Consider the following 23,924-nt stretch of genomic DNA (forward strand, 5'->3'; position numbering starts at 1 on the left):
TATAATTGATTGTACTTATAACATTTATTTCGATTTATCAGAACCATTGCTTTCAACTGCACAAACGTATGACTTTCCTTCCGTATGAATAGCATCGAGGATATTGCTCATAGTAACCTTCAATGCTCGGTATTCCTCTAAAGCTTTAGCACATAGTTCACCCTCGGGGGAATTACCGGGCTCGATGAAAAGCATTTCTAAAGAGCGTTTTAAATATTTCTCCGCAGACGTCAGTTCATCCTTGAAATTACAAATTTATGCATTTAGTAGATACAATAAAAAAAATACAATTAGATATCATGATTTATATTTACCAAATAAGCTGGTCCTGTCAGGTCTCTGCCATCAAACATTTTTTTTGCCAGCTGAACAATCGCAGCGTGTAATTCGTACAAAGTGATAGCTGTAACAATAATTGTTCATATTTTTAGAGGCGGATAAGCATTACTAGCAATCAGCGGCTAAAAATTAAGGCTTATTTTTTTTAGACTCACAGTTAGACTAGTTGCAGATACACTTACCTTTTGTCCTAGATATTCCAGGGCAAAGTGTTTCAAGCACTGGTAGAAGTTCCTTACAGAGGTCCAACTTCCGTTTGATCAGTTTTTTGGTGGGTCGGGGTTCCCTGTTTATTGTGTCTCTCAGTACTCCAGCCAGACGTTGTTTGGCATCCATCAGCAAGTAGTGGTTAGGAGATAGAATTAGAGAAACGTTTCTGATATATTCTTCTAATTCCTTAGTATCTGTTTTGTCTAAAAATAAAACATATGTTTACCGTAATTTAACCTGCAACTACACATTAGTAAGTTGTACAAGATGGTTTAGTTTTCAACAACAACGTTTCAACGGGAGATTAACAGCTGTAAATTACTAATTTGGGAAATGCTATTCGCAAATTTATAACAGTTTTATTTACTTAGTACATCGAATTTGTCCATGCAACACTTGATCCTATTAACAATGGTAGGGTCAGGAAACGCTTTCTTGCAGTTGTTGCACGTCCATTCTTCGGGACTGTTCCTAGATACATAGCCAGTGTTACACTCAGCACACATGAGAGAACTCATGAAAGTTCCCATTTCAGTGGCATCCGAGCATCGGTCACAAGAACATTTGAAGTATTTGCCGATCATTAAATTCTGCTGTCGTATTGATGTACCCTAAAATAACAAGTCGTAAAGTAGAGACCATTAACCAACACACATCGTTTAAATTAACTGACCGAGTTTGTTCGACGTCTTACCTTCAAGGGATCCGTATAGTTATAATAAATGGGTTCTCCTTTCTTAATATCAACACTGGCATGACATACGAGCGTATTATTATCGTTTATAGCCATATGCGTGTTCGCTACGCAATCGTGAGCCAGGAGCGCAGCCTTCAGGTAGACCCCGCGTAACACTTCAGCACACCCGATGGAGGGAACAGGCGGACCTCTAACTTCGAAACTATTCACGTCAATAGCAGCACAAATCCTTTGAATCAGATCGTCATCGGGGATATCATCGATGACACTAAGTGATTGAATGAACTGAAAAAGTAAACATGCGTTAATATATTCATCTTTTAGGTATGTCTTATCTACGAACATTGAGTGCAATCTGGTGGAATTGATGGACGAGGGAACCACGCGTGGAACCTAAAAGCGAAACTGGTTTGTGCACCGTTGGACCATCGATCGACACAAGCACATGTAATTATAGAGTTAGCAAGGATAACTGGATTATTAGTGACATAGAGTTATCACACTTTCCGAGTACTTTTGAATATTTTCATATTCAAAGATATTTCTCACCCTCACGGTGTTCTTTGAAAATTCCCAAATACTTGTACCCCTCCTTTCCTGCAAATGAGTTTCCAATTGCATAAACTCTTGCCAAGCCTGAGTATCAACAGTTCTCTTCATAAAAGCGCGTAGAGCTAATAAAGACCCCACATTTTGTACCATTGTCATGGGATGTAAACCATTTAATAATTTGACACTTTTGAAGAAATTGCATTCCCTTTCTGTGTGCCATTCTGAAATAGGAGCGCGGACATCCTTTACTCAATCTGCATAAACACCGATACGTAACCCGGATTCTATTTTCACGTCACTGAGAAATACTAACTCATTCCTCTAACCTTGAAAAAGAAGTAAATCAATCTTAAGTATAAATTATTAAAAATATGTCAGTTGAAATAGTTCTGAATTCCTGTACATTCTTAACTTCAGCAGGTAAACAAACCTGACGAAAACAATTAATTATACATAAGATGTGTCCCTGAACCGTTTGATATCTTACTGCGATCGCCAACCCGCCTGCCAAGCGTGGCGATTATGGCAATTCCTCCCAAATGTTTGGGAGAGGCCCTTGCCCAGCAGTGGGATCAATACGGGCAACTAAAAAAAAAAAAAGATGTGTCATGTGGTACTTAACTCAAAAACAGACTTACTTTTGTGAAGATAATCAGGGCACCCTTCTCCTGGACATACTGGTGCTACGGCACAATTTTTACAAACCACGAATTTGCTCAACAGTGGCAGGTAGCAGTTAAAACACACAAGGGTCGATTCAGAGTTTGGACCAAGAACGAATGGCTCATCGGAAAATATCGTTTCTCCGGCCCTCAGATCTCTCTTGGCCACAACATATCTACAAAATAAAACATTTCATTGAAAAATGTACTCGCTTCTGAATTAACAAAAACTATTCGAACGAAAATTATAACATTCTTTTCTTACTCTAATTTTAGTCCCGTGCTCAATTATTTTTACCAATCCATGATGAGTTGATTTTTTTTTATCAATTAATGTACAGTTGTGTAAGTAAATACAATACATTCAAAGAAGTTGACCGTTGCTTTTGTAGCTAAGAAACATAGGTATTAACTAATTGCAACCAAAAGTATAAACAGTTATTTATTGTTTCATCGAATACTGAAGTTCCTTCTCAATCGTGCAGTGACCTACATTACGATCCATCACTTGTAACGACTTCCGACATAGGTCAGTGTTCGTCGGATTCAAATAGAATTACCGTTTCATTCCTCAAGTTATATCTAGCAATTAATCTTGCATGCGGAAGTAATTACATTGTTAGAACTTGGCAGAGTCAGATACAGCCGAAATTTCTTTTGTACTACGTAACACTTTAAAATGTAATTGTTATATTTATAATTATAACACACCTGCCTAACTTTTCAGAAGTTAGCACTTCGTATGGTGGACTGAACGTAGAGTTCATGATGTATAGGATCGCGTTGTACGAGACAATGTAATCCACAGGTGCACCAACCGGCTTCCTCACACGTGTGCGACGGACTGACAACGCCGACGTATTTATAAAGCGATGATCTATTTATATCTCTTTGCGCTTACACAACTCGTTTTTTACTTTTAGCAAATACGGTTAGTCTCGGCTACTTTGTATAATAAAACCACATTAATCAAAGAAACATTGCATTTTATTATTGCTATTTACAATAAATTCTACCTTATGCCAAAGGTATTCTTATGACTAGTAAAATATTTTATTTACAACAACATTATGTACATTTCTATAAAACAATTTATAAAATCTGAAAATTAGTTATATTAATGTACAGCTTTTATTCCACTCTAAAATGGATAATATAAACGTGCATAATTTTATTATCTGAATCGCAAATACTAATATTTACAACAGTCTTGTCAAAGCGATACAAGTGACTTAGTTTATAATTTACTAAACTCATTTATTGTGTATTGCTTACTAGTCATCACATGAAAGTGTGGAGGATTGTCACTTGAGAGCTACACATGGAGATTTGCCATCCTTTATCATAATTCTCTTTTGACTGACAGCAACACGGTACCCTTATGCTATGCTTGACTCTGGGGATCAGAAAACCACATTTACATTAAATTTTTCATGTAACATTTAATTATAGTATACACACAAAAAAGCCTTCTCAATAAAATAAGTGAAATGTTGAATGATTGGCAAGTACAAGATGTTATTGATGCGGCCTATAGTGTTACGTGCGGTCCCTTACGTCGTCCAGCAGCGACACGGAGGAGGACTGGTGGCTGGCGGAGATGATGTCCTGCAGACAGCGCGCGAACTCCTCGAGCACGTCCCGCAGCGGCTCGGGCTCGGGCGCGGGCGCGTCGGCCGCCGCCGCCGCCAGCAGGCACTGGCACACCGCCTCGATCACGTCCGACGTCATGAAGCTGCACGGCTGTCTGCGGAACACACGCGGCTACAGTTACTTCATGTTTTTAAAGCATTACCTTATAGTCGGGTTAAGTCCAACTTATTTTTTAATTTCAATTCATTGGTATTCAGTATTATTCCAAATTTTTGAGAAACTTAAGATATAAGCATAAATATGTTCCAATGTTGGGCTCAGGCCTCTTTTTGTATAGGGGAGGCTTGAGCATTGAGTACCACGCTTGCTCCCTTCTAGTTTGCGATTGCAAATTTAAATATTTGGAATTCAGGGTTTCCTCGACATGTTTTCCTTTACCAGTCAGTGGTGTCTTAGAATATTTAACTAAGTAAATGTAGCTTTTAAACAGTGTCATTGGTATTTCGCCTACGTTAGTATCGAACCTACACCAAGGCCACCACGACATTATTAAGTTTGCTCAGTAAGGGTATGTAGTGCTAGGCCGTAGTTACTTGAGCATGGTGGCAGGCGGCGGGCGCAGCAGCGGGTCGCGCAGCTTGTCGCGCAGTCGCAGCGCGTCGCGGCGCCGCTCCAGCGTCTCCTCCACGTTGCGACAGCCCACACACTTGCACATGGACGTGCACGCTATCTTGGCCTGCACCATGCACACAAAACACATCAAAATTTAATAAAACTTGCTCGAGTACAGGAAACAACGAGAAATCCCGCGACCACTCCGAGCGACACTCAGCCATGTAAATCTTACCTCATAACATTCACAGTAGTTTTTGAGACAGCCACTTCTTTTACAGTTACATCCTTTGTTATGTCTTCTTATTATGTCTGGACCCCCACTTTTAGCTTTACCAATCTTCGGCCTGAATAACAATAATAAGATCTTAGTGTGTCAATAATATTCTTACTAATCAATGTGCTAAATTGAACAAGTATAATACCTGAAAGCATTAGGATTTCTATCAAGACAGGCCCTGATGGCTTTCTGCCGAAGTTCCTCGTTCTCCAAGTTGTTGTGGCAATTATGACAGTTGCAGCCGTTGCAGAACTCGCCGTTCGCAAAGCAGTCGCAGTACAGCTTGAGACACTGCGACTTGGTGCAGTTGCACGCCTTGCGCGGCCTCAGGCCCAGGTGGTCGCCTGATACTAAGTCTGTTCATGTACATACATGCGTTTATAGAATAACAAATCGAAAACCTGTGGAATTTCAGATTGACATCGTGAAGGCTCGTTTTTGGCAATTCTTAATCATAGCTTTGAACTTAATTAAACAAATAGCCTTTTAGCCTATTATTTTTATGTACTTAAAAAGAACAATATGTAAATGAATATTTCACATTCTAAACCTACCACTTTCAGACTGTTGCGACGCTTTCGGTGAGAGATATGGTAAGCCTTCATCCATGTTAGAGTAATTTTTGTCATCCTGGAAAAGAAATTATAAAAGAACTTATGTTCTCATTTGTAATTTGACCATCATATGTATTTTGAAACCCAGTAGTTTCTTTTACGATTAATGATACAGGCTGTTTTCCTTCTATGTAACTAAATGATGTATTAGTGTATAATAACATACCCGCATCTGGTTCTGTGCTTTCCCGAAGCTGGAAGGTATTACGATGAGCGAATGTTCCTCTGATCTGTTGCTACTGTCGTGTTGGTCCATGTTGCTGCCGCTATCATCTTCTATTGGTGTCTGGAATTAACGCATAGAACTTCATAAGTACTAAAACTCATCAAAAACCTTACTTTTTTAATTTGCAAGAATCAAGATCTTATGTAAATAGAATACAAGATAGATATTGGTAAGCAAAAGGAAACCTTCTGGTTGTTTTTAATTATCATATAAGACAGCATACGCTACCTCTTGCCTCTCGAAGTCCACCTCGACCTCGTGCATGGCCTGCATGTCGTGCGCGTGTCCGGCCACGGTGTCTGCTATGAGCGCGCGCAAGGCCGCCTTGGACTCCGACACCTCTTCATCCCTTTCCACCACCTGTTCTTCCGTCAGCTCTTCCTCATGCATGTTACGACTTTCTAGAAGGTCAGACACCTCCTCCAAGTGCGAATCTCCCATAGGTGAGAGAGGTGCTAGCAGACTCTGGGCTGAACGCGATTGCTGCTACCAATAAAAGTTTATATATTTAAATTTCATACCACGGTTTAGAGTAACAGATTTAAAATTGAAAAAAGTTTTTTACATTGGATTTTCTCCTATCTAAATTTTTTATCATAAAGAGGTAAATACTTAATCCCGTAACAAAATTGAACTATAATAAACAAAACTATTATAATTATCATTATTAAATATGAGTTTCCAACATTCTCCCCCTATCGACACATTCAGTTAGAGACAATTTTTTTATACACTGCCCACTTGCTTTTAAGTAGATTTAGTGTTACAAAAACATTTTAAAATGAACATAATCTGCTGGAGGCAGTTTTAATTTCGCTTAGGTTTTGGGCCACGATATAAATCGCTTACTTTTGAACATTCAGTGCAGGCACTTACCGCAACTTGTGAAGGTTTCATAGCCACCGGCGCTATTCGCACTAACTTTTTCTGAGGCTTTGCCGTCACTGCACAACAAATACAATAATATGTTAGCTCCACTCTTTAGCAAGCCACACAAACTTATATTGACAACTGACTTTTATGATTTTAAATAATTCCAAAGTTAGTTCCATGTTTAATATTTTTGAATTAGTTTCAAATAGAGAAAAATTTCGTAATTAGAGTTGTGTGTCAATATTATTCGAATTTTTCGTTTTCCATTTTCTAAATTACATATTTTTGTGTGTGTCAGTAGGTAACACAGATAAAAAGTTTAAAGTTTGAACGACTCGAGTTAAGTGAGTAGAAGAGTCGCCCGCGGCAGCTTTACAGTCGATTCGATGATTAAGTTTAGGCTATGACACTAAATAAATTGAAACATTTACGATAGTACAAAATTTCTCGTTATTCAGAGTATGCAAAAAAGAATATATTTAAATTACCTTTAGTAACAGCACCAAGGTTTCCTGTCAATACTAAAGGTGGTGGTTGCCCAGTCATCAATTTTCTTGCTGTCATTTGAATTACATTACCTGTAAAATAGGAGTATTTATTGCCCGAATTATAAAAAAATGTACAGGTAGTCTATTATAAATTTAAATTCAATGCTTTTCCAACAATTCAATTCTGTAAATTCATTCCCAATCAATGTTATTTTTAATGCTGTAGTATTTATTCACCAGAAATATTTTGTATAAATAAAATAGTTACCTTTACCATCTGTCAAAACAAAACCTTTCGAAGGAACCGTTGGGGCAGGAGGATGTGCTTTGGCCACGACCTTCTGCTGTGCTGTAGTTGGATTTGTAATAAGCCGGATGTACTGGATCTAAAAGGTATTAAATAGATCAAATACAAATAAAATATGGATAAACTTTATTTAGATTCCATTCTTTAAATTGTAAAACTATTTGACTTGATATTTGAACCTGCATACATCTCTGCTATTTATTAACCTCGGAGCAAATGGACCATGTTGCTTTCAATACTAACAACTACTATAAACTTGCTATCGTTACTTACGCCTTTTCCGGGTACATTAATTTGATGAAGTTGGGTCGGTTGCGCTTGCACGACCAAGCTTCCATCTTTTGAGACCTGGAATAGATTGAGAGTTTTGGATAAATAGTAAGGTCAAATATCAAATCAAAGTTGTTATTTTTTATAATAATTAATTACAAGGCAAGCAAGCTCTTGGTCTGTGTAGGAAAGACAGCCATTAGATACAACAGATTGACGCCCAAATGGCTATCAACTGGGTCATTTCAGTTACAGTATTATTTGCAATTTATCTGTTAACTTACACTACCTTATCTAAGGGAAAAAGAATGGCTGAAAACTAACACTGACGTATCGTGCTTATTATTTCGGGACAGCAACTGCTGACCCATCTTCTTTTACAACTATTTACATCACTGCCTCTATTTAAGTTTCACAAGTATTGTTTTATTCGGGTTAACGTAGATTTAGTAGGAATTTATGTTTTTTTTTTATTTACTTAGGCTACAGTAAATATTTTTATGCTAACCGTGATTGACGCATACCTGTGCAGTCTTAGGCGGAGCGGTCGTTTTCAGTATCACGTTTTGATTTGGATTCGATGATATTACTACCTTTTTACTTGTAGCAGCAGCTGGAAGAACGGAATTATGTTTAGACACGGTGCTTTTTTTTTGAGATTTTAATGGCGATGATGAAACCCTAATTGATGCCGATAGTTTTTAATCCAAAATAATTTTAATAGAACGATTATTCTATGATCGATACGACACTTCTATGATCATGTAAGCATGCAAAATGCCATGCAGTTTACCTTGTGAAGTGACTGGCATCAATTTGGGTGTGGGTGATTTTATTGATATGATTTGTTTTTTGGAAAATTTCACACCTTGCTTTGTAGGAGACGCCAGGAGCACCTATAATAAAAATTCAAAGTTACATATTATTTCTATGAATATTAAAATTTAATAAAACACTTTTAATTGCAAAATTATAAAATTTCAGAACATTTTGAAGTAAATTGGGTGTTCTTTGTACATGCGATTCTAATATGGGAGCCATGCATTAATAAACAGTTTACTTTGAAATTATCCGTCAATCACAATTTATCTATATATAGATACAAATAATGAGTAGAACGAACAAGTCCACACCTTATTAGAAGCTATTGATATGGGCACCGTCTTCTGCTGCATGACGTATCGCGTGTGCGGCGTTAAGTTGGACGTTTGTGGCATAAGCTTCGTTATAACCGCAGGCTGACTCCAGTTGTCCGCGTTCTGTTGACCTGCTATACAAATGTGTGATTAGATACATAGAGATAGTAACAATTATTTTGTTCCTTATTATGAAGATTTACAGAGTACATGCTGAAAAGTAAGATAAATTTCTTGCCTATTGTATGTTTTTTCTCCGTGACTTTTATGATGGAAAAAGCAAAAACAAGCCATTGAAATTATCTTAGGGTTAAATTTTTATTTAAATTTAATGAAACTAATATTTTTTATACCTACAAAATAGTTCAAAATATTTTTGAAATTGATATGTGAAACTAACTTCTATAATTTTCCTACTAACCTTGCACGAAAACTTTCGCCATGACGGGTTTTTGGGAATTGCCACTGCTAACATTTTTGATAATTTCCGCCTGCAAAAAAGAATAAGGAAGTTTAGAACTTTACGAGGTTTTTACATTTAAAATGGTAGATTTGATTTCAATAACATTAAACACATGACTACATACTGTACGTATATCTGTTACCTGATCATTGTTGGCATTCCGAACATATTGCACAGTTGGTACGCCCGAGCCTGACGTCACAAGTTTTATCTTCTGCATGCCCCCCGCCGGCATCATCACTATTTGTTTCCCTAACTGAGCTGTAATCAAAGAAAGGTAGACTTGAATGAAAGGAATAATTACTGTCTTGTTGAATACTAAGTATACAATAGAGCACTTGATATTCAGCCGTATTGAAGTACGACAGTAAGATAAGTCACGATGATTCCATGCTGCCGTAATATTCTAAAAATACAGTATGTCATCATAGTATTATGTTTTTTTAAAGGACAATTACACTTTCAAACAAGAGTATGAGAGGTTAACTGATCGATGATCGGAGACAATAGCTTCAATATTTCGAAACCAACAAAAAGGACAAGGATTCAACTAGCCCCTACTATCATTACACTAATACTTGATAATCGATTATACATCAGTAGCACGACTTTATAGTGACGTAATATCGTTAAACTAGTCTTTCTTTTACTATAAACTTTTTAAAGGTAATGATTATTTTATTACTTACTAGACTTGCCGCTAGACTGCAACACACTTGCTAGAGACATTTTCTTCACCAAACTGGCATTTTTATTAGTGACCAAGGCCACTGGTTTGGGTGCTATAGCATACTGTTTCCCCGTCGTGAATCCTTTGGAGACAGTGGGCACAAGTTTCGGAGGTTTGGGAGCGATAGCCACCTGCCGCGGAGGGTTGCCTGCTACCACCGTCTCGTTTTTTATCTTACGAGGTGCTACAGCCGCCTTGAATAGGAGAAGAATTATCTTATTTTAAGCTAAGAAAGATTGAGTAGTTTTTAAAATAGATCTAAGGAAATTTTCAATTGGATAAAAATCCCAACCAATTTATGAATGTACCATGTTTACAAAGATTGTGCTGACTTCATACATAAAGTGCTAAAAGAAACAGATTGCCTGACCATATGAAATTAACAATCACCTTGACCGATATAAACTTAGGCTGTGTGGTAACATCTTGAGTTACACCTTGTGATGACTCCGGGTCAAACTGCAGATCTATCATGGACTCATTTTGTGATGACATCACAATTAGCTCCTAAGAAAAATAAAAATAAACAAAAAAAGTAATAAATAAATAAAAAAGCCCAATAGGCAAATGTTATTTACTCAAAAAAAAAAATGAAAAAAAAGGTTTAAAAAAATATTGATCGTTTTTTAACTTTTATACTTACATTTGACTCAATCAATCCACTAGTCTCTGGAACTGGTTCATCCTGAACTGAATACTCTTGTAGTGTGTACTGGTCATTCATAAAGTCTGAAACTAATCATAAACAAAATCTATATTTTATTTCATTGCAGTTTAACTTAATTTTGTAGACAACTATCACAAAATTTCTAAGAGACTGATCAACACAAAAAGCTCAAATAACTTGTCAAGGCTTAAAAGCTGTTATGGTATTACAATTATTATTTATTGGCCATATATTATCAGAACAGGTTTGATTAATTAGTCCTTTAGAAACAGTGACATCAGAATACACAATTGACAAATAAGTTGATATAGGTTATATCTCTATCTTTCTATGGACATAAGAACAAAGAGTTAAAAAAACTTGAATTACCAATAATTTCTTCACTCCCTGTGTCCATAAGCATTGGCTGCTCTTCAATGTGCTCAAATTCCATGGGTATGTCAGCTTCATGGCCAGTTGTCTCCAGGGCTATGTCTTCCTGACTCACCACAACACCGGAGTGGTCAAAGTCCATCTAAAAAAGACAATAATGCAAAAACAGACTTTAAAATTTATAGCGAAAATATAAGCGATAGGTAAAGGCTAAATCTTTAAGAGTATATGTTTTTCCCAGGGTATAAAGGGATACAACAATTTATGACAAATATCACACATTTCTCATTTTGTCCTACTTAAAGATTCTAACTATCAAGTACATGAGAGAAAGTTTTAGTAATATTTCATACTAAGTTATACATCTTGTTTTGAAATTCGTAATACCACCATGCTCAGGGATCAGTTTGAAAATCAGCCACAGAAAAAGTGGGCTGTCATTAATAATGAAATTTACCAAAATTTGATTAGCTTCTATTTCTTTGGTCTAGTAGCTGCAACACCTACCAACCTATTGGAATTTCATTTCTAACTATTGAACCAGTTTAAGTTGAAAATGTTATACTTTAAAAATGCATGGTGTAACACTATGATATTGATATATTACTTAAACATTGAATAGTAAATAATTTTGATGTATCTTTTATATATGATATTTGAACCTATCCTTACTGTCATTGTTAGACAAATAATCATAGCATAAGTTATGAAAGAAGCATTAAGGTTTAGTTACTTGAATTTAAAAGCAAAATTGATGTTTTATTTATATACCAGAATGAACAAGGAAATATATTCATTTAATCAACAAGAATAAAAGCTTTGAAAGAAGTCATAACTTACACTGCCCATGGAACTTTCCAAGTTTAAAGGGTCTTCCAAATTGTGCTCCATTATAAAGTTTATAACTTAAATATTTCACTGTATTTTAGACACGGAGATAGGTGTTTAATTAACTACATAAGAGTTACACATCAAATACATTTTTGAGTTCAAAAGAGGCCGCCATTTTAAGTTGTCAAATTCCTCCGACAAGCTCCGAAGTCGCCACGGTTGAAAACAAATCGACACAAACATTAAACAATAATAAACGACAAAATTCTTCTACACATTAGGTAATTATCACTTGAAAACAAAAAGCACTATTTGTTCTTCAGTTTGTAATGCTTTTAATACGATTTTAACAAACAATTCGTAGATAAAATGCATTAAAAGCGACCAAAATTCTAATGGCGCTTCTTTCAATTTTTTGATGTCACAAGTAGCCAACGTAAGAAAATTTAATAAATTGTCATCGATTTGTCGGTAATCGATTTAATATCAAAAATGTGTTGTTTTAGACGAATTTTAAATATTTATTTTTTCTCGAACAACATAATATTTATTATGTTTATTCTGAGCTTCAGGCTCAGCTCCATAGAAAAAAAGTATGTGTCTGCTAAGTTCATTTTTCTTTCTTCTATAAAATCTTGTATACCAGGAACCATAATTTGTAAAAAATACAATAGACGATTTAACTAGCAGAGTAATAATTAGTTTATAGAAAAGGTAAAATTTTATCTGTTTTGTTTCCATGGAGCACTTTACGTAGCTTATGAGAAATATAAAAAAATCGTCTATTCCTTTGTTTGATCACTAAATGACAAAAACTACAACAAAACCAACGAAATAGGTTAAAGCTAAATTCCATCCTTTGTCAGTCCTTAATCTGCGACGCATCAAAATAAATTCAATGTCGATTCGAGAAATCGACTGAACAAAAATTTCCTTGTCTGCTGCGCATACATAGAGTTTTTAATTTTGTATCTGTCGGTTTCAGTTGTTAACTTCTCATGATTGTCATTGTCATTAATTAATGGTTGTCAAAACTCAAAATACTGAAAATACCTACCTATTGTTCAGTGTTTGCCAAATAATATTACTTATAGTATTTATTTCAGAAAAATAAGAGGTAAATCTAAAACGCTGTATATTCTAAGAGCTGTATCAGATAAGATACCACAATGCCTTTAAATCTACAAGGCGTTCGGCAGTATTTAAGTGAACTCCGAAATTCTGGAGGTTTGCACAAGGATCAAGCTGAAAAGTAAGTTAGATCTTTTTTTTTAAAGTTTAAGAATATTGAAATAACGACTGAAGACTGACAACAGTTTGACATTATTACTTATTTTTATTTATTTTTGTTTTCAGGTACCGCAATGTTTTAATGGAAATACTCAAAAGTCCGGAAACTGATTTAGCTGAATCCCTAAAAGCTTTTGTGGAAGCAAGTACGTAAATTATTACTTAGTTTACAAGCCTATGTTGTCATTATGTATTCTGTTTTCTAACCTATTTACAAATACATATCAAGATCTTCAAGATACAGATAAAAAAAAATGTAAGCAATACAGTAGGCCTTGTACTTAACAAATCATTGTTTTGTTTTTCAGTTGTGAACGAGAATGTGAGTCTAGTGATTTCTCGACAGTTGTTAACGGATGTCAGCACTCACTTGGCGCTCCTGACTGACCATGTATCACAAGAAGTCTCTCACTTTGCCCTTGATGTTATACAGCCAAGAGTTATATCTTTTGAGGAACAGGTAATTAATACAGATCAATAATGTAATATACAACTATTATGTACTAAAGGTAGCTTAAGAATTTAAAAGATAGTGAGAAATTAGGTTATTTGTAAAGGAAGCTATCAGTCAGCTTTAATAAGTTGTGTCTGTTGAAAAAATACTAATATATAGTTTTCTCATAAGTTATCAGCATTAGATATTAAATGAGTTGTAAAGTATACTCATTGATATTATCTGAGGATCACAATATTAACATTTACTGTCAATTAACATGATTTTTTTTATTTCCAGGTTGCCAGTATCAGACAGCATTTGGCTGATATTTATGAAAGAAATCAAAATTGGAAAGAAGCTGCTAATGTACTTGTTGGAATACCCTTGGAAACTGGACAAAAGTATGATTTATATATTTATCTTAAAAGGCTAATTAACAACTAAAACTTTGTTACCAAGAACATAAAATTGAACTTCTCTACACTAGATTTGATATAAATTAGAACCATAAAAATCATAAATAAACACTTATATTTTTTCCTTTTTCAGACAATACTCTGTAGATTATAAACTAGAGACTTATTTGAAGATAGCTCGACTGTACTTAGAGGTGGACGACCCAGTCCAGGCCGAGGCATTTGTCAACAGAGCTTCACTTCTACAAGCAGAAACAACTAATGAACAGTTGCAGATCTACTACAAAGTCTGCTATGCAAGGGTCTTGGATTATAGGAGGTATTGTTCTGGTACAATAAACATATATGACTGCACGAATAGCCTAGTGGTTGAGGTCATTACGCCACAACCCACCGAGCGCGACGTGTCGCGGGTTCGATCCCTGCATTGGACAAGCGATCCACAAGTGCTTGTTCGGGTCTGGGTGTCTTTGTGAATTTGAAATGTATGTTTGTGAAACTCCCCGTAACACAGGGTTTAAATTTCTTAAGATGAGTGAGTCGCTTTTATTAAGAAAAAATCTTACTTAGATAACACCCTAATTATTATCATCCCTCATCAACTCACTACTGGGCCCTTCTTTTATATCAACCATGTCAGTTTGTGACATGTGCATGTCATCTACGTCAATCTATCTTTCTCTTGCACGAGCAACACAAGTAAATAGCATTTTAACTGACATGAGTATAAACCAGAAGCCATATTACTTTGAAACAAGCATATTGTGGCCCTAAAACAATCACAATAAATTTATACATATTTAGACTAAGATCTAGCAAGGGATTTCCTTTTTTTTTTTTAATAAAAAAAAATAAAAATCGTAGTGTGTAATATTATGTAGACAAATTAATAAACAATAACAGGTAGGGACTAAATATCGGCAATTTGGTTAAGTAGTTGGCGCGGGTGGAACATTGCGTATGTACCTCCTACGTTGCTATGTTTGTATGTATAACGTGATTATGCCTTCAGAGTCAATATATGAATATTTAAATAATTATCTAAGTTTATCTCTAGGAAATTCATCGAAGCTGCTCAGAGATACAACGAACTCTCGTACCGCAACATAATACATGAGGACGAGCGGATGACGTGTCTCAGGAATGCTCTCATCTGCACGGTACTTGCGTCTGCTGGTAATTACATACTATTTTGAAAATTTATTCTTCATTGATTCTCTAACCTTTTGAGATCACAACACATGGAGGTTATACAAATATACATCATATAGTACGATAAACCTGTGAAGGTTTTAAATCATAGAAAAAACCTATTACGATTCATACAAACTAAAATCGCAGATGTATTAATTAAATTTTTCAGACCATACCTGTGCCACTGTCTTTCGCACCAATCTATTTATTCTAAATTTGTTTGATGGTGACTTAAATAAATTGTTTACGTTTTAGGTCAACAGCGGTCCCGAATGTTAGCGACCCTTTTCAAAGACGAAAGATGCCAGCAATTGCCTGCATACTCAATTTTAGAAAAAATGTACCTTGATCGTATTATAAGGCGCTCTGAATTACACGAGTTTGAGGCTCTTATGCAGACTCACCAAAAGGTACATAAAATGGGGGTAAATTAACATTTTTATCTATAATTATTAGTATGAGTTAACAATTATTATTTTACACATAGATTTATCTGATTCACCGTGGCTGACACCCCGCCATATTATTACCAATAGGCAATTTCATTGCCATAGAACATTATATGCCGTTAAAACAATGCGACAACCATTTTATGCATGGCATGTTATTAGTTCAATATACATCCTTTGTCTATTTTTATATGCCATTTTATGGTACGAAATTCTAATTGAGGTATCTACACTTGTGTTACACAAGATTTACAAAAAAAATACTTTTGTTCTACCTCATTTAATGATAATAATATCACTAATCTCTTTTTTTTTATAACGTAACGACGGAACTGCGTAGGTGTTGGCACCAAATCTAAAGAATCTTATTTTTTTCGTTAACGAAAAGTTATAGCTACGATATGTTTCTCAGGCCACTACATCTGATGGAACTACGATCCTGGATCGCGCCGTGTTCGAACATAACCTGCTCTCTGCCAGCAAATTGTACAACAACATAACATTTGAAGAGTTAGGCGCATTACTAGAAACACCGCCCGCCAAAGCTGAAAGAATTGCTAGTCACATGATCAGTGAAGGACGAATGAATGGTTACATCGACCAGATCAGCTCAGTTGTACATTTTGAAAGTAAGTGCATATCTAATATTGTTTTTTCAGGAGTTGGAGTAGGATTATTTAATGGTATTACAGTATACAGACAAAATCTTTCTCTTGACGTCAAAACGTGTCCAGTGGTTTGCCATTGTATTAAAACATCAGGCTTAGATCGTCTAACGCACGAAACTGATACGACTCAGAGTAGATTTTCTTAAAGGACAAGGGTTCCTGTTTATCTGAACGGTTTGGCAGAAATCAATACTTTTGAAGTATATTAAGAGTAAAGTAAAGTAAAGTATATTAAGGTAGATTAAGAGTCGTAAGTGATAGTTAATCGTACAAACCCCTAATCCTAACATGTCACTGAAAAATACTAGTGTTGCAAATGTAAAACTTTCCGTTGTTGACTGTCCCTGCTCAACTGTATTCATTTTATATGGTTTATGCTAGAATGCTTTCAACTCGATGGTAAATTTCACATCTGTACATTAAACTCAATTGCATGCGAAATTGGAGATTAGATACAACTAATAGCGTCTGTATGTATCCATTATCATAATAAAATATGCCCATAAAAACCTACATTGACTGATTAGTATGGCTACTTCAGATTAGATTACGTACTTATGAATAGGATAAAAAGAAAATGGATGAGATGCCATGTCTTGTATTACCCTACTGTACGTCGATAGCTTTGATTGATTGTACTATTTATCAATCACAGCTATCTAGATTTAGGCATATAGAAAATACTAAGCTAGATTGCAAAGGTACAACTGATAACTAAACGTAAAGCGTAGACAACAGACGACTATAAATCGATAATACCAGACAAGGTGGAACAAGTTCAGTAGAATTTGGATGAAGTATCTTTATCTAACCGCAAAATATTTTACTGGAAAGTCCTCGTTTTATATCGTATGTCTTTATGTAGTCAACCATTCAATAATTCAGCGGTTTTGTGTTTGTCCATTAGTCGGAATTATAATTAGGTTTTGGGGTATCAAGTAAATCTTATTTCTATTTGCTGCGGATGGCTGGCTTGCTGCGCGAATACATATGTAGGTATTGGGTCAACCAAGTAAATCCATTAACTCCTTAAATTAAGGAGGTATTTGGACAAGAAACTTGCAGATGGCAACGGTTATACATATTATTATGTATTATTCTCTCAATGTGCGACAAGTCACGGCAATATTCCGTATATTTTATTATGAATAATAATCCTTGAACTTTGGATACTTACCTTTAGTAATTTACGTTCTATTGTTTTAGCTCGTGAGATCCTGCCACAGTGGGACAAACAGATCCAAAGCCTCTGTTATCAGGTCAACAGCTTGATTGAGAAGATAGCTGCAGCAGAACCTGAGTGGATGGCTAAGCTCATGGAAGAAGAAATGATACAGTAGATATTACGGGATATATGTCTGAACTTTTCAATATACTACAAAATAATTATAATACTTGCTTTATTACGGCTTTTCAAGTCTAGCCACTATTAATTAAAAAACAAGGACAGTATCTGTAATTGTTTTAATAACCTATTTTAACCAAATAATATGGTCTTTCACATTGTAGTATAGATTTACAGTACGAGCAAGAGATAGGTCTAATAAAACAAAGAAGCGCTGATTCCAACCGACTATTCATTTTTATTACCATTCAATCAATAGGATGGCACCATAGGTGCTTATTTACACGCTTACAGACAGCTGGGTGTAGTTATTTAGGTTCATTATTATTTAGCAAAACAGGGATGCTTATACGCCGCGTGCTAATACATAATACATAAGAACTCTAATAATAACATTTCGAGGAAATAAGCGTGTCCGCCGTCTTGATATAGTATAAGTAATAAATGATTGACGGCGGTGACTCGCTTTTGCGACAGAGACAAAGTTGATAGGTGTATGACAATTTTATTGTTGCGTTTTGAACGCTCAAATACACTATACAGAGAATGCTTGAAGATACTGTTTATTAAATTGATTTTCTAGTTACGCTTCCTTTTCTGTTATTATTATATAACAGTCAATGTGGCATCATGTATTATCTACAAGACTAAAAGCCGAACTGCCTCCGAGTGCTTAGGGCTCGAGCTCGAGGGCGACGCCGACTTTGTGTCCACCAGCATTGAAGTTCTGGCCGTCGATGGCCGCCGACAGCGTCAGAACCACGCCTGCAAATAATGATAACCTTATGTAACTAAATCTGTTTTACACACTAAATTTGCACACTCAAAATACTTTTCAAGGTAACATAGATAACGCGTATCACGCACCTAAGAGAGTAGGACACTGATTACAGATCATATGACTATCATAACAGAACAATGAATTTCAATCTGTTTCATTTATCAATGCAATGTATAAGTTACTGAAATAATGGTCAATTAAAGTAGAACTACTATCACACTCTTTCTGTTACCGTAATCATTAAATTACGAGATAAAGTGGATATTGTAGCAATGTTTCTGTTTTTTTTAAGAAAAATTGTTAATTACACGAACTTTGTATTTTCATCATCCCAGTGTATTCAGTAACTTGAGCCTTAATATATCTTACCTGGGCGAAGCTTCTGCTGGTAACCAAGACCAATGAGAGATTTGTTGTTGATCTTGGCGTGCAGCGACGCGTCCGCGTCCAGCGCGAACTTAGCGCCGACACCGAATAGTGTGTCAGCAGAGCCTGCGGTCCACTTCATGCTAATACCGCAGTCGATCTTTTCCGACACCTTCTGGTAGATGGAGCCGCCGAATTCCTTTCCATTGTCGCTATGTAGTGAAATACAAACAACATTCTTATCATGACAGCAAATAATTGTAGGCGATGCACATGAGAATGTGCTACGTAAACATCACATTACAATGGGATGTATTACAAACATACAGGAATGCAAATGAACATTAACAATAATTGATATTGCATAACATCCCATTTGTATTACCAATGTTTGAGACTTATCCTACAAGAGCTAGCACAACCAAAACTAGTTAATATTAGCTTGAGTTCAACATTTAATTATGAAACAAGTGTATTCACATTTAAGTCAATGTCACTCCATTTAAATTGTTTTACTAGTGCTCAACTGGTTTACATAACAAGAGAGATGACATCCTTGCTAAAGCCCAACTAGGCCATGTGTTATGCAACCATAAAATCAATATCTGTGACTCACACATTCTCGTTATTAAGTGCCCTACTATAAGACCTAGATTGAACTAGTTACTACTATACCCTACTTTTCAAAGTGTTGTGTTTGGGTTCTATTAGAAATTCGATAAGAATATGATCACAATTGAAATAGGATTAAGTAAGTGATTGAAACAGGTTTATGACACTTACACATTGGTGTGTAGGCTGAAGTCCTTTGACTGGTAGCCAAGGGCAAAGTTGTTCTTGGAGAACTTAGCCTTCTGTGAGTCAAACTGTCCGTGGACACCAGCAAGCCAGCCCTGGTAGTTGAGAACAGCGGCTACATCGACAATGGGACCAGCAAGGTCCAAGTCCAAGTTGGTGTTGACAGCCACAGTCTCATTGGCAAATGAGGTCTTCAATTTACCAGTCTTGGTTCTGAGGGGTAAAACATTCTTGTAAAATAATCTGATTGTTTAAAAAAATATATTTTACAGCTTGATGAATAAATCTTACCCGGTCTGAGGTGCAAAGGTTCCTTCGAGTGTAATTTTAAGTCCGGCGGCAATTTTGTCTTGGATGGTAATGTCAGTGGCCAGTGTGTTGTCTGTGTTCCACTTCTCAGTGAATGTAAGGCCATAGTCCTTCACTGCATATTTGGATGAAAGGCTACCAAACACCTAAAATGTATAATTATTGAGAAGACATTCTAATTATCTTATTCTAGTCATCATGGAGGCATTTTATCCAGGAGGTTAAAATACTTTTCTTATTCAAAACTTAGATTTATTTTTTAAAGATTGAATGTGCCAAAACTGCATATGAAATATTGAACCTGGAGTTTTAGTTAATCAAAAAAACCCAAATAAGTGTATGTAGCAAATCTGCATAATAAGTAATTTACTTGTGTGAAAAATAAGGCTACTTCTACCTATTATTAATTATGACATAATTAAACTATTACAATGACTGTATAAGAACATAATATAATGTATTGATTTAGTTGTATGTAGGTAACCACTTCAACATTACTGTATTAGCTAACTCAATTTTACTTTACTCATGAGTCTAGCTACACAATAATTCATTGTGGTTTTTACCTTGCTTACCTTTCCGCTCTCTTGGTTGGAGGTGATACCACTGGAGAACTCAACACCTGATTCGCTCTTGGTCTTCAGGTCTAGTTTGAACACTCCGAAGTGGTAGCCTTTGCTGAAGACATCATTGGCCTTCTTTCCAAGATCAGCATAGTACGGGGAAGCCATTCCCTTCAGAAAATAAAGCCAGAAGTTATGTGAATGTATTAGACGACCTGCGTAGAAAACGCATTGCCGGGATTGGGTTCATTAACCTAAAAGCCTGTCTATTCTAGATAACTGATTTAATCATTTGTAGACCCTCAAAACAAGAAGCAAGGTAAAACTTAACACGTTTAGCAAAGTCGTAAATTTACAATCAGTGCCAGCTGTGTCAGGGTCGAAATCGGCTTACCGACTTATTTACCAGCCACTTCTATACAGGTATTACATAACATCAATGATTATGACTAAAGGTGTGTATAAAATATTTCAGCTATATGAAAGACCGTCAAACTGAATATTGACTATATATTACATGTAACGACTTGGCCGTAAACTTGACCTTCGATAAAAGGGCCGAAGTTGAGCTCGAATGTTAAAATCACATGCGTCAATTACTCTACATCCCCCGCTGACGTTTTAGTTCATCAAATACTAAGACAAATTGTTTATGCAGCTAAAAAGCATTAGGAGCCTTGACAATTACTTATAATGAAATGATGTTTAACTGAAGGAGACTAGGAAAAATGGATAAAATTGGAATATGACGTCGATAATACCCCGTTATAACCGGCCTCAAATGTAACCTAAATTAATAGCAATGAAATACTTTGTATCAATGTAGAATCCCTAAAATTGTTTTGAGAACTTAAATATTACTTACTGCGTTTCAAATTATTTCACAAAATGAACTATTCACTGCAAATTCCAAGCAATTTGCTGAGAACTAGACCTCCTACACTACCACACCACAAGACAATTTCAATTTTGTCATGAAGCCGACAGAGGGCGCAAATTCCGGAACTAGCGTTATTGATATTTTAACCAGCATTTGATGTTTCTACAACTTTTGCAATGATATAACCAAGTATATTTTAAAAAATAAGCATAATAAATTATTTTTTTAATTAATTATTAAATTTTACCCACTGTCTGATTGAATGTGGTGTCTTTAATTATTAAGTGCCGTTTTGACCCGAGAATATGACTATGACGTACGTATGACTGAACAGATTTCTTCAATAATACAATGTACGCTAATACTTACACTTTAAATAAATATTTTAACATAGAAAAAGATAGTACAATAGTCATGTATATTCGTAAAATAATTTTTGATTGTGATTTATTAAAAAAAAGTATCCTATGCAAAAAATAACATGGTATGAGATTGAAACTCAAATGCGCGGGACATTTTAAAACGAAGGATTGGTGGAAGTCAGTGGTAAATAACAATACTTACATAAGTTACATAAATTGACATGGCTGTACTTACGAAAAGTTATCTCATGCCTCAAAATAATAACAAATATTAGTCGGAGAAACAGATTCTTAATTAACGAGTATTTTTGTAACTTACGTCTCCTAAGCCGAATCCCTCGAAACACAGGAATCCGCATGATTTTTCACCGTCATCTATTTCGTCATCATAAGGACAATCCACCTGTTCGCCTTGTTCATTTTTACAAATTACTCTTTCGCTCACTGAACCATCCTGAAAGATTATAAAACAAATCATAGGTTTTATAAAGGACTGAGGTTTTCGAGGCCAACATACAATCTCAAAGTCTTGCGTAGGGGTCGATCGACATAATATCGTTTTATAGACCTTTTGAGTAGGTATGGGGACTACAGACGAAATTTAAGTAGCTAGCGGGTACCTATTTACCTAAGATTCTTACATACACAAACCTATTTAATTTATTCAGAAGGCGCGCTCATGGGCCAATATTGGACTTAATCTACTAAATCTGAATAACCGATGAGTTTACAAATTCAACATTCAAATGGGTTTGAGCTGCTACCAAATCTTAATCATTCTACTTACATTTTTCTTACATGGATCTGATTCTCGGAAGAAAGCAGCATTTACTGTAGGGAATTTGCTGTTTCGCCAACAATCTAATACGCGACCATTTGCAAGATCAATTAAATAATCAAATATTGACATAATTAAGAAAAAAACATTGAATTACAATAATACGTTTACGAAAATTATGTGACAAAAGACTAACACTAGATCGCTTGAAATTTTGAACGTAACAAAATCTACTTGGCTGTACGTTATAAATATTTATATTAAATATACATTATGTTTTGTGCCGTGAATCTTATCAGGGAAGGGACAAGTAGGTGTCATAACTTGCCTTAAAAACGTTAAATAGTAAAGCGGTGTAATAAAGTATATTATGCTACTTTTTTTTCTTTTAGGTAATATCCAAAAATCTTATTTGCCAATTCTAAGATCATAAAATCGTACCGAAGACAAAACTTTAACATTTACTGCTATGTAATTTAATGACACGTGGCTGTAGGTACTTGTTTGAAATAGTACAACGATCGGGTCTATCGGTATGATCCAGGATTTGAATATGGTTCTTTTGCATATTCAATCCGTATACTTAACCACTGGGCTACCAGTGACATAACAAACCATTTACGATCAATAAAATGATGAATGAATTTATAATTATTGTGTTGCCAGAATGCTTAAGAGAACAAAAATAGTTTCAAATTCAATCCAATTGCCATTCATTAATCTGCCATTGTAATTAGCAGAATCGGGGAATTGAGTATCATCTTTTAACAATGTTCTGTCTCAATGTAAATTGTACGCAAACCACATTTATTTACCTATATATACTTAGTAAGTGCCTACTTCCCTAGTTAGGTATCTACTGAATCTACTGGAACGGGTGAATGCCCTGGATCGCTTTTCTAATTTATGATTTTGTCTTAAAACGCTACACACCTAATCTTATTGGCATTGGTCCATTGACGATGTTGCCTCCACATCTGTTCAGTTTCAATTTGATTTCCAAACAGAAAGAGATTTAACAGAAATCTCTATTTTTTTTTATTCTCGCCCGATTTAAATTTGCAGTTACGATTTTGACTGATTGTTTCAATTATAAAATAAATTAACAGTTGGGTAGTATCGTCCATTTAATACTTACATAATAATGAATTAAGCATATAATGTATAACGGTATTAGACATATGAAAAAAATTTAGATTCAGCACCTAATAATCTGAGGAATGGTAACTACACTTGAAAATTGATCTGCCGATAAAATTCTTTAAAGCGCTTGCGATGAGGCCTCTCTCTCCCTCCCATGTTATTGAGTTGACTTCAACGCCAGATATTTTTAGTATTCACTTATACGTATAAATATAGAGGACAAT

General features: G+C 35.3%; 4 protein-coding genes across 13 annotated transcripts; 1 reads left to right on the forward strand and 3 right to left on the reverse strand.

Moving 5' to 3' along the window:
* Nucleotides 1-5: 5 nt before the first annotated feature.
* Nucleotides 6-3,336, reverse strand: LOC113507640 (SET domain-containing protein SmydA-8-like). Its single transcript, XM_026890532.1, has 8 exons — nt 3,172-3,336; nt 2,437-2,636; nt 1,796-2,019; nt 1,244-1,531; nt 917-1,160; nt 522-752; nt 315-403; nt 6-240 (listed from the first exon to the last, which is right to left on the reverse strand). Exons 1-8 carry the CDS (start codon nt 3,225-3,227, stop codon nt 25-27), a joined length of 1,548 nt encoding a protein of 515 aa, XP_026746333.1. The 5' UTR covers nt 3,228-3,336; the 3' UTR covers nt 6-24.
* Nucleotides 3,337-3,429: 93 nt separating this feature from the next.
* Nucleotides 3,430-12,357, reverse strand: LOC113507636 (protein lin-54 homolog). 6 transcript variants are annotated; one of them, XM_026890526.1, is made up of 22 exons: nt 11,932-12,357; nt 11,089-11,233; nt 10,696-10,787; nt 10,443-10,559; nt 10,012-10,246; nt 9,465-9,583; nt 9,281-9,350; nt 8,857-8,993; nt 8,517-8,619; nt 8,248-8,336; nt 7,727-7,801; nt 7,415-7,532; nt 7,147-7,236; nt 6,662-6,729; nt 6,014-6,271; nt 5,726-5,845; nt 5,500-5,575; nt 5,091-5,295; nt 4,901-5,012; nt 4,647-4,789; nt 4,018-4,207; nt 3,430-3,856 (listed from the first exon to the last, which is right to left on the reverse strand). In XM_026890526.1, exons 1-22 carry the CDS (start codon nt 11,980-11,982, stop codon nt 3,845-3,847), a joined length of 2,625 nt encoding a protein of 874 aa, XP_026746327.1. In that variant the 5' UTR covers nt 11,983-12,357; the 3' UTR covers nt 3,430-3,844. The 6 variants fall into 6 exon arrangements, with proteins under 6 accessions (XP_026746327.1, XP_026746325.1, XP_026746328.1 ...); XM_026890524.1 differs by having other exon boundaries at nt 5,091-5,301; nt 8,857-8,990; nt 11,932-12,356; XM_026890527.1 differs by having other exon boundaries at nt 5,091-5,301; nt 8,592-8,619; nt 11,932-12,356.
* Nucleotides 12,358-12,942: 585 nt separating this feature from the next.
* On the forward strand, nt 12,943-17,827 carry LOC113507650 (COP9 signalosome complex subunit 4). 2 transcript variants are annotated; one of them, XM_026890544.1, is made up of 9 exons: nt 12,943-13,174; nt 13,279-13,358; nt 13,521-13,672; nt 13,946-14,049; nt 14,198-14,383; nt 15,122-15,240; nt 15,514-15,683; nt 16,120-16,336; nt 17,582-17,827. In XM_026890544.1, the coding sequence occupies exons 1-9, from the start codon at nt 13,092-13,094 to the stop codon at nt 17,713-17,715; spliced, it is 1,245 nt and encodes a 414-aa protein (XP_026746345.1). In that variant the 5' UTR covers nt 12,943-13,091; the 3' UTR covers nt 17,716-17,827. The 2 variants fall into 2 exon arrangements, with proteins under 2 accessions (XP_026746345.1, XP_026746346.1); XM_026890545.1 differs by having other exon boundaries at nt 12,944-13,174; nt 15,514-15,668.
* A 107-nt stretch (nt 17,828-17,934) lies between these two features.
* Nucleotides 17,935-22,738, reverse strand: LOC113507651 (voltage-dependent anion-selective channel-like). Of its 4 annotated transcripts, none has more exons than XM_026890547.1 (7): nt 22,567-22,738; nt 22,099-22,233; nt 20,541-20,708; nt 19,957-20,120; nt 19,651-19,878; nt 18,871-19,079; nt 17,935-18,485 (listed from the first exon to the last, which is right to left on the reverse strand). In XM_026890547.1, exons 1-7 carry the CDS (start codon nt 22,687-22,689, stop codon nt 18,394-18,396), a joined length of 1,119 nt encoding a protein of 372 aa, XP_026746348.1. In that variant the 5' UTR covers nt 22,690-22,738; the 3' UTR covers nt 17,935-18,393. The 4 variants fall into 4 exon arrangements, with proteins under 4 accessions (XP_026746348.1, XP_026746349.1, XP_026746351.1 ...); XM_026890548.1 differs by having other exon boundaries at nt 20,550-20,708; nt 22,567-22,735; XM_026890550.1 differs by lacking the exons at nt 22,099-22,233; nt 22,567-22,738 and adding an exon at nt 21,403-21,505 and having other exon boundaries at nt 20,550-20,708.
* Nucleotides 22,739-23,924: the final 1,186 nt, after the last annotated feature.

The sequence above is a fragment of the Trichoplusia ni genome, unplaced genomic scaffold (genome assembly GCF_003590095.1).
Source record: "Trichoplusia ni isolate ovarian cell line Hi5 unplaced genomic scaffold, tn1 tig00002984, whole genome shotgun sequence".
NCBI lineage: Eukaryota > Metazoa > Arthropoda > Insecta > Lepidoptera > Noctuidae > Trichoplusia > Trichoplusia ni.